At 34.8% G+C, this 10,842-nt stretch overlaps 1 protein-coding gene and 1 long non-coding RNA gene across 2 annotated transcripts; one reads left to right on the forward strand and one right to left on the reverse strand.

Annotated features, from left to right (window-relative positions):
- The first annotated feature begins 3,412 nt into the window (after nt 1–3,412).
- LOC149545548 (uncharacterized) lies at nt 3,413–7,388 on the forward strand. The gene is made up of 3 exons (XR_016353601.1): nt 3,413–3,982; nt 6,123–6,306; nt 6,449–7,388. It is a non-coding gene; the product is annotated as an uncharacterized LOC149545548 (long non-coding RNA).
- Nucleotides 5,181–9,983, reverse strand: LOC149545549 (disease resistance protein Roq1-like). The gene is made up of 6 exons (XM_089790708.1): nt 9,290–9,983; nt 8,050–9,163; nt 7,698–7,964; nt 7,397–7,457; nt 5,844–7,285; nt 5,181–5,746 (listed from the first exon to the last, which is right to left on the reverse strand). Exons 1-6 carry the CDS (start codon nt 9,829–9,831, stop codon nt 5,213–5,215), a joined length of 3,960 nt encoding a protein of 1,319 aa, XP_089646834.1. The 5' UTR covers nt 9,832–9,983; the 3' UTR covers nt 5,181–5,212.
- Nucleotides 9,984–10,842: the final 859 nt, after the last annotated feature.

Raw genomic sequence — 10,842 nt, forward strand, 5'->3', positions numbered from 1 at the left:
TAAAAGAAATTTTGAAAATGAACAATAATCTTTAAGTCATGAGATTTTATTGCAAATTATATTTGTTTGAATTTATGTCAAATTTGTTGTTGATTTATTGCATAATACTAATAGCAAATAAATAATTAAAAAATACAAAATAGTATTCAAGTTTATAATTATGCTTGACCCCATCTCGTCCCCATAACTATGGATTTCATTTTCAAATTCAACTATTTTGAACATTACAATCAAGTATAAGAATTCAAAAAATGGATCATATAATCATGAAAATCTTTTGAGATCAAAGTTGTCATATACTCAATATTCATTAGATTTTTAATAGTAAATGGTTAGTTACCTAAATAATGGGTTCCTAAAATATAAGAATTCACTACCTTTAATTTGGTTATGAATTCTCTCAACCATAGGTTTCATTTGTGTTATTTAAAACTCTTGAAGAAAAAGGATCTACAAAGTTTCTTTTTGATTCTCTTTTCCCACAGGTAGGGCGATTTAGAGAGTCATTCTCTCAAAAAATTGTAATTTAAAAACTTCCATCTATAATATTTACATCTCTTTTTTTTTTTTGTGGTGCATTCAATGGTGACCTTTTGTTGAGTGTTTATCTTTATTGAAAAGAAATTTGATGATTATAATTAGCTTAGATGGTTTGGAGTACTCATATACATTTTCTAGAAGTGATTTCCAACATTTATACAATTTAAGTTGGCCTAGAAATTGAGAATGTGTGCTCTTAAAAAAGAGGCGACAAGTTCAAATATCAGAGGGAACATGACATATATGATTTGTTTGTAGCACATTTTTATGCTCCCATAAGGAGTACAACGTAATCTTATATTTTAATCATCTCTTTTCCTTTTCTTCAAAAGTATTAGAGAAACTATCGATTCTTAGTACTTAAATTTCCCAATTGGCTTCCTTATCATTGTCTATCATCATGATTACTTTAGTATGAACAATTTAACTATATTGCAAATTGAATACATTAAAGTCACATCTTAGTAATTCTTTATAATGATGTATAAATGATATTAAAATATTTGACAAGCATCTTAATATAAGGGCTTTTAGAACTGAGATGATAAATTTTAAATTATTTTATATTGAATATTGTTTTGAATATCATGCTCTTTTTGGAGAAAAAATAAGTTAAAACTAATACATAACTTTATAATAATATTTTACAAAAATTGGTTTAAAAAATATATAAATACATTTTGAGGAATTCAATTGATGTTATATTAGATTAAGTATAAGATGATAAAGACACCGTAGTTGTGAAGTATTATTGTTTCAAGTTTGAACACCATAGAAATATTGGGTGATGGTTTATTTGGAATAAGATTATTTGTGTTTTTGTTATTGATGTGGTGTATGGATTCCCTTTCATAAAATGTTGTGCCTTTATTCCATTGAAATTGGTATGGGAAATTCAAAACCATTGAGGTTAAAGCCTTCTAGGAAGAAATAAAGTTTGGAGCAAACTCAATACTTGCATAATAACACAAGTTTAGAGAAGATAAAAACAACTTTCGATTTTCTCTAAATAATATAGAAGCTAATTATGCCAAAGATATTTATTATTTGAAATAAATACCCTAATATTTTAAATCAATGGTGCACATTTAACCATAAATGTGGACAACCATTAAAATAATCTTATTTGTCAAATTTTCTTATCGTGATTACATTACATTTAGTTTCATGATATGATAATTATCAACTTTTTCAGTCACCATGCTTTTGTTCACATCAAAAATGATTTTTGATGTGCCACTGCCACCTTTAATGCAAAATCTCATAATTCAAAGAAAAAATTGCACATTGATTGTTTAACCATTTTGAAATCATTCAAGAAAGTCCTTTCGTTGGCACAAAACATGGAAGCCTTCAGCCTTACATACATTTTGACCAGTCCTCATTAAGAGTCATATGTAGCAATGAAAATCTCAATAGCTATTATTATTATTATTATATATTTATATTTTTATTGAAATTAATGATATAAATTATTTACATCTAACTAAAAGGAATTGTAGGAATATAATATTTTTATAATGTTATGAGAGAACATTATTTTATATCATAAACTCATTTATTAAAATTGATGAGATTTTGTAAATATTCAAATTTAATTGAGAGTATATTTTATTATTATTCTTAAACTCTTGTTTCATTTTAAAATATTATATTTAAAAATTAAAGTTTTTGTTTGTTTATTGTTCAATTTTAAAAAAATATACCAAATAAAAAAATTAATAAATTATATTATTTTATTATTTACGAAATGTTAAAATGATCAAAATTAAATGTAAGGTATTTTATTAAAAAGTTTAAATAAATATTATAATAAAATAATGCATGATAAATAAAACATTTTTAAAAGTTCAAATTTCAAAATTTGTTTTATTCAACACCTATTTGTGAGATAGTATTCATGAGGCTAACTAATTTTAATATTTGAAACTAAGATTAAAGTATTTATTCACTCGTGGTAATTTTAAACCTTGACTCTTCCTAAAAATTAATTGAACTATATATAAATTTAGATTGTATAAAAATTATATAATGGCCTAGGGCCTTAGCTTGATTCGAGTGAGAGCTTCTTGTCTCCCTCAACCTACATGGTATGGGAAGGGTACTATAGCCAGTTTCAAAATAATAGTAAAATAAAAAATCTATTTTAAAACTTAAAGTGAAATTGACAATTTACTCCATTTGGAGCACCCAATTTGCAATAAACATCTCTCTCTCTCTCTCTCTCTCTCTCTCTCTCACACACACACACACACACACACACACACACACACACAGAGTAATGGAGCTAAATTATCAACTTGATTCAAAGGTTTTGTTTAAGTCTTTTTTGGGTCCTAATATGTGGATGCATAGTTGAGTTGAAGTCGACAATTCTCCATTTAGTCCTTTGTTGCATACAAAACTTATGGTTTTTTGTGGCATAACAATTGACCTCATGTATTACATGTAAATAATACTCTCTCTCTCTCTCGGGCTCTCTCTCGGGCCCTAATATGTGGATGCAGAGTTGAGTTGAAGTTGACAATTTTCCATTTAGTCCTTTGTTGCATAAAAAGCTTTTTTTTTTTTTTTTTGTGGCATAACAATTGACCTCATGTATTACATGTAATTAATAGACCAAATTATTTATTAAATGACCTTCCACACCTCTTCACCATGCATATTGCACACCAAGGTGCGAATGCCTCTTAAATGTACCTATTGCACACCATAGTGCAAATACCTCTTCAACATATCTATTGTACACCAAGATGTGATTGCTAGTTGTATTGTAAAATAGATTTGAAATAATTGTTTTTAACTCTCACATGGTGAGAAAGAAAGATGTGTATATATGAGATGAATTCAAGACACACAAGTTACGACAAAATCAAAATTAAAATTGATAAAAAATGAAGGTCAAAATGGGGGTAAAGGATGAGCGAACCTTTCAGCATAGTCGTCTGGCTCGTAAAGTGAGATATGGTAAGAAATCGCCTTATGGTTTGGCGTTGACCTTCCGAGATAGTCGTGCCCTCCATTCAGTTGTTCGTGGATTTTAACATTTGTACTTGGGTGTCGATCTGGTGCGATTGTCACATTGGTTCAAACCTATGGACTTTGTGACTGAAGAAATCCCAGATCTCTACATTATATTAATGGACACTCCTTTTGTCAGATAGTAATGTAAAGTCGTGTGGGAACTTTAGGGTTTAAGTGGCTTATCTCCAGGAGTTGGTGGGCAACATTTATAGTCCCTGTTTGAGCATGACTTGGGGTTGTAAGGGCCCGTATGCTGTTTTTTCAAATGTGTGGAAGGATATATGCATAAAGAGAAAAAAGAGTCTCCCAACGAGCCAGCGTCAATATTCTGATTGAATACTCATTGCTTATAACTCAGTAATTTTCAGCGTGGAAGGAGCTTATTCTAACAAGCTAATGTAGCCCGTTAATAATCAAGGTTAGATTTATATCTTCATTCTACTGCATCATAGTATTCCGTTGTTTAATTACGAATTTCATAGTATAGTCATATGCTCCACTCTGATCTAAGTAGCATTTTATGTTGGGTATATTTACTGTAAATATTTGGGCAACACAAACCTCATAAAGCGTAACAGAAAACTATTTTGCCAATGATAAGCAAACTGCTTGACGAAATGCTTGCATTGTTAACTATGGGGAATTTGCGAAAAATCTGGTAGCAAACTGGGCTGGCTTACTACTCAATCTCACTTAGTTCCTCAGAAGCACGAAATAGAATGGGTTCACACAGATTGTGCTTAACTTGTAAACGTTTACCATCTGAATGTCCAATGCTTGTTCCTAGCTTGCTCTAAGTGTTCTTCCACCTTACCACTTGGAAATGTAGGATTTTCAGAACCTATTACGAGCAAGGTAACCCAAATTCAACAACTTAACATTAGATAATCAATTTATTCTATCTTTCCTATATAAACACAAACAAATCATCTACAATCATATTTTAAGTCAGGAATAATTGCACGCTCTAAGGACTCAAAAGAATGCTCATCAGTATACATGTCTAGAGTTAATCATCATCCCACCAGTTGAAGATAATGCATATTTCCATGCAATCTTTATTGCTCTACAGAGAAGGGCATGCTTTGACAAAGCAAGAAACTATCCTCTACTCTGATTGGAAGCATACCAGACACGTATCCAAAATGTGGAAGCATACATAGGGTACCATTTCTTAGGAGATTGGAAGCATATCAGACATGTATCCAAACTGTGGGCATCATTTCTTAGGAGATACATGCTATGTGCTTGACGAAATGATTGAGTCATTTGGTTATATGGACTAAGATGATTGGTAATTTTTTTAGGTGTGTGTAGGGGATGCTTTGGTATTGTTTTCATTTTAAAGTAAAATTTCTTTTAATATCTATTGATTTTATTACAACTTCCTTGTTAGAAAAGATATCAGACATTTTTTTATTTTTATGTAGTGGATTACAACAGCATACAAACATGTATCACAAGGTCGTTCTTCAGCTTGTCAACCACATATGAAGAGATTTTGTCTATTAAAATCATCCATAGATCCAAACTAATCTAAACATGCGTTTATACGTTTAAATCTTGAATAATATTTTAATCGTACATCATCATTCTCACCAATTCCATACAACCTATTGAAATAAAGGCGTTTGATTTTTCATTTCAATTACAAAAGAAATACTCCATTTAATAACTTTTTAAATAATTTATAATCAAAACGACTATTCCAACTTACACTTGCGTGGTATACCTTCTCAATAACTTTTAGTAATAAACGCTGAGTTTTCCACCAGTCACCATTCCTGAGGACCACCTTATACCCCAGCTTCAAGACTCCATGTTTCACGAGAACATCTTGAAGTTGGAGACGACGATTGTGAAGGCTCATCTTATGTGGGTCGGTAATCACAATGGTAATTACCCATTCTCCTTGCTGCACTTCATAATTCGAGCAAGAACATTCTGCAAGGGATTGGTTGATCATCTCGACCAGGTCGCCACCATCAACTACAACCACATAGCAGAAGATTATTTGATGCAATCCTGACATTAGTAACGTCTGTCCATCACTTGGGTCAGTGCCACTTTCTGGAACAATTGGAACGATAGAATCGGCGTCGGAAAAGAGATCTGGACTTAAAGTTAACAGCACTCCATCTGCCGCTCTTCCAATCGCAACGAGAAACTCTGATGGCATGCTCTGTAATGAAAGGAGGTGAAGAAAAAATTTCATTCTCATTTGCCGATAACCTATGTGATATAAAAAAAATTGTTTAATGGAGTATTCAGATCATTACCTTGAATTTGGAAATGCAATTTTGCATTGCAGCACTGCTGCTATATAGAATTTCCATTGTTAATACCTGCAGCTCATTGGTGCCTTTTATGGTCTGCATCTTGTCGCAAGTCCCAATTCTCAGAACCCTTAACTCATGTAGCTCCAGAGATTCACTATGATTACAAGTTAGTGCCACTGTTTTCAGTTCTCTGCAACTTTCTATTACCACTTCTACAGGCTTTGGCGGCAAAGTTATGATTTTTAGCTTTTCACAACTTTCAATTGTAACCCATTTCAGATTGCTCAGTCCAGAACATGGCAGCTCTTCAAACTCAGTACAATTAGACAGCAGAAGACTTTCCAGTGTACAAAACTCATCAATGCCTTCTATTTTCTGCAACTTGCCACAACTCTGAATTGTAATCCACTTCAAACATCTCAACCGGGCAACACTTGACAATTCCTGCAGCTCCAGAAATTCGGTATGGTCACAAACGACTGCCACTGTTTTCAGTTGTCTGCAACTTTCTATTATTAGATCAACAAGGTTTGGTGGCAAAGCAATGCTCTGCAGCTTTCCACATCTGACGATGCTAAAAATCTGAAGGCATGTTTGACGTGCAGAACATGGCAGCTCTTTGAGGTCTGGACAATCGGACAAATGAAGACTTTCCAATGCACGCAACTCATCAATGCCTTGTATGATATGCAGTTTGTCACATCTCTGAATTGTAATCCACTTCAGAAGGCTCAGAAGTGGGACACCTGGCAATTCTGGTAGCTCCAGACGCTCACTGTGATGGCAAACCAAGTTCACTGTTTTCAGCTCTCTGCAACCTTCTATTACCATTTGGTCAAGTTTTGGCGGCAAAGTTATGCTTCGCAGCTTGTTACAACTTTCAACCGTAATACGCTTCAGATGGCTCGAAAGTGCAGAACATGACAGTTCTTCAAGCTCCGGACAATTAAACAAATTAAGAGTTTTCAGATGGCTCAGTTGGGCAAGACTCAACAATTCTTGTGCCTCCGGAATTTCACCACGATCAAAAACTACGGCCACTACTTTCAGTATCCCACAATCCTCAATGGAAAGATTATAGAGCTTGGGACAGCCACGAATGTCTATGCTTACAAGCTTTTTAAGATGTAGAATGCCTGGTATTTTTTCCAACTTTCTGCAATCGTGCAACTCAAAACGTTCCAGCTGGAGAGAATATTCAACCTTAATACTCTGCAACTTGTTAAGACCCTTTAGACGCAGTTGCTTAAATGACGGACACCCGGAAATGTCCAATTCTTCAAGGTAGCACAGATCTATAACACTTACTTCCAGGAGCTCTAAGCAGTTAGAAATGTTCAGTTCTATCAATTTTTTTAGACCAGATAATCCTTGCAGGGTTTTCAGACTACTGCAATTTTGAAGTGTAAGTTTTTCCAAACAGTTTGATATTGCTGATAAATCTGGAACCAAATTAAAACGAGTATTATATATGCATTTTAATTGGAGGTGTACCTGAAAGGCATAAAAAGTATTCATAAAGAAATTTTTATTTTCATTGTAGAACATAGTACCTGTACGTGCGTCTGCACCTATTCTGGGAAGTAATGAAAGAATCCATGAAAAAATGCCTAGCTGTAATATATTGGGATTTTACTTCAGAAAATAATTTAATTGTGAATGTGCTGAGCTAGCTGTTGAACTTGAAACCACTAAAATAGAAACAGAAATCATGAAACACAGCATTTGGATTGCAAGTTTGGATTGTGAAATGGATGTACTTTAGGATATAATTACTTGCAAACCCCCAACTACGGAAACTGACACGAAAAATAAATTTGTTTTAAAAATAGTAATTTTCGTGAGAGAACATACCTGTATGGGGTTGTGCCAAAATGTTTTGAAACATAAATTGTGGATTCTTAAACATCGCAAATCTTGAAGGGGAATCCATGAAGGAATGCTTGGGTGATTCCGAAGCCCAGCATACTCGATTTCAAGCCAAAACAAAAGAGTTGTGTCATCGCTGACTTCTGATTCGCCTAGAAAGTATCTAATTTGAAGATTCATAGACTTGTCAATAAATGAATGGAAACATCTGCCTTTTGTTTGAGCCAGGATCTGTCGGAAACCCCTTGATTCCTGCAATCGGTGCAATCCATTAGAAAGCTGAAAGATTTAAAATCACTTGATAGGAAGCAGGATTTGAGAGGAGTAATAAGCATACTAGACATTCAAGATCTCGGGGACGCCACACCCGACGGGGGCTCGATCTATCTGCCATTTCTCTTCCCAAGTCCCGAAGATGATCATGCATCCTCAATGAATCTTCTATTTCTTGAACAAGACACTTGCTTTTAAGTGTTTTCAGGGCATGCTGAGCGCTTAGTCCTGATGACTCCCATATTTCTATTGCAATATTCTTCAATTTATCTACAAAGAAACATGCAATATCCATGAAAATTTGTTTTTCATCGTTGTCCAATGCATCAAAGCTTATTTTAAGTCTTTGATGAATGTCTCGAGGCAGTGTCTTTCTAATTTTATTCAATTCTAAGCTCCAATAACTCTGATCTCTGTCACGAACATGTCTGCCAAGAACTTGAAGAGACAAAGGTAGCCCTCCACAAACATTTAGGAAGGAGTTAACCAGGTTCTCATAACCGTTAGCCGGATTGGGTTGGCCGAAGGCATGCCAACAAAACAACTCTCTCGCATAGTCTTCATCCATGCCTCTTAGATTATAAGTAACGGTACTTCCTATGCTTCTAAGCACCCCATCATCTCGGGTTGTAACAAGTGCCAGGCTATCAACTGACTTCTTTAAGATATCCATTATCAGGAGATTATCCAACTGTTGCACGTGATCAATATCATCTAAAACAATTAGGAACCTCGGCTGGTTGCTCCTTTCTATGCAGTCTGCAATATGCGTTTTTCCTTCCTCTGTACTGTGAAAATTGGATCCCTCTTTCTGGAATAGATCTTTGAGGAGTTTCATTTGTAATGAAGGAAAAATGTTATTTTCATCGGCTTCTCTCACATCAAACAGAAAACTGGCTTGACTATATTGTGACTGCAATCTGTTGAACAACTCTTTCGCCAGAGTTGTTTTACCCACTCCACCCATTCCACAAATGCCGACGATCTGAGTCTTCTCTTTGCCGTCTTCATTCGTCTCGTACTGCATTTCAAAGTCTTTCGCAGGCTGATAAATACGCGCCTTTTCAAAATCTTTCACAAGCCTGTGGAGTCCAACTGGGTGTGTGGCGACATGTAGAGGTTTTTTCCTTTTGACTTCTTTCTGGACAGCTGACACCAGATTTTGCAAATCACTGATACTTTACAGAGGAAAAGGGGATTTTAATAAACATTTAAAATCTGGCTGATTAAAATTTACAAGTATAATGCAAGAGATAGTGAAACAGTGTATAATGACCAAGCAAATGGAAAACCAGAGATCTTACTTGAAATTACTGCTGATATCGTGTCCCGTAAGAAATGAAACAGAATGGAGGGCTTTTTTCCAGTCCTTAAGCTTCTTCATATACCTCCTCTTCTCCTCATATAAAGTGAATGCTCTGCCATACACTCCATTTTCTATGTGGCGGAGTGCCGAAGGCTTGACCCCATAAAAAACTGGAATGATCTTAGCACTACTATGCAACATGAGAACCAGCTCCGTCAAACACCATGGGGAATCTGCATACCCTCTGGAAAAGATGGCAATGTGTACCTTAGCAGAATGGATGGCATTCTCAATGGTGGAAGGAAATGAATGCCCGAGTTCCTTCTCTTCCGAATCAAGAAATGCACGTATTCCCAACTCCGTAAGAGAGTTGTAGAGCTGAAGGGCTAGAGTGAGTTTGACATCAGGGCCTCTGTGGTTGATAAAAACATCAAACAATCTTGAAGACTCGTCTACTTTTCTCCGTGTGCCTCGAGGCTCAATTCCAGAGAAAGCATCATGCTCCTCATTTCTTGGGTGATATGAGGATGTGGCTTCCATGAGATAATGCTCAAGACAAAAGAAGATATTGGATTGCTGGTGCAGGATAAGGGCAGAGCGAATTGGATCGAAGCATAAACAGAGAAAACCACCAAGGAGGCGTAATCGTTCCTTTAAAACTACCAAGGAGGCGTAATCGTATCCTTCTATATCTATTTATTATTTATACTGACCAATATAATGATTTTATCTGTCTTTAGTCTTTTATTGTGTTTATGTACTGCTCTCTTAGACTATACTTTTTCCCTATCCTTTTAACTCAATCAGTTAAAATAGATTTAGTCTACATTATTTGATAGGTTTTTGTCGGTATCAGGAAAGAAAAAGTGGGTTACCAAGTCTTCGACATGTCTGTGTGTAGAGGTGGACAATACTGTGCGATGTTTATTTCTTTGCTTGCGTATGAGATTAGGACATCTAGCTTGGACGGGTGAATGGCTTAGGTATTACATTCGTCGCCTGCAATTAGAGACGAAACTGATGACCACTTAGGTACCTGCATTTACCAATTCTTACTGTTGATCTGTGAATTTTTTAACTTTTCACTATCAAGGCGTGCATAGTGGGCGTCGCAGTGGGCCCGGGAACACCTCAGTCTCTGCATATTATTAAAATGATCACCACCGGCACTCCGTAGGGGTAAGCAACGCAACCTTTTGTCATCTTTTTCTATCATCATTTCTATATTTTCTTATTTCTTCATTAATCCATCTCATTATATATAATTTTTCTCTATCTCTACCTTTAATCTATCTCTCCTCTCCCTCTATATCAATTAATTATTTCTCTCTATTATCCTTTCTATATTTCTTCATCTCTATGAATTTATATCTGAAAGAGGTGGATAGAGTGGATCAAAAACAAACACCAACTAAAAGATAAGCATTCAACTCAATATGTAAAATACAATGACTTATCACAATGTGCTACAACACTTTATGCATCAATAAAATCTATTACAAATCTTTACAATGCTTCAGCATTCCATCCACTCATAATGGGCTCTGCTGA

Source organism: Cupressus sempervirens, chromosome 7, assembly GCF_028749045.1.
Source record: "Cupressus sempervirens isolate cs-2001-9-10 chromosome 7, ASM2874904v1, whole genome shotgun sequence".
NCBI classification, from domain to species: Eukaryota; Viridiplantae; Streptophyta; class Pinopsida; order Cupressales; family Cupressaceae; genus Cupressus; species Cupressus sempervirens.

What these genes read in the sequence shown, in the direction of transcription:
- LOC149545549 (XM_089790708.1), bottom strand. Translation starts at nt 9,831, where the DNA reads ATGGAAGCCACATCCTCATATCACCCAAGAAATGAGGAGCATGATGCT. An exon ending in TTTGGCACAACCCCATACAG is followed by an intron (nt 7,458 to 7,697) that starts GTATGTTCTCTC and finishes AATATATTACAG; the next exon opens with CTAGGCATTTTTTCATGGAT. An exon ending in ATTGCATTTCCAAATTCAAG is followed by an intron (nt 5,747 to 5,843) that starts GTAATGATCTGA and finishes CTTTCATTACAG; the next exon opens with AGCATGCCATCAGAGTTTCT.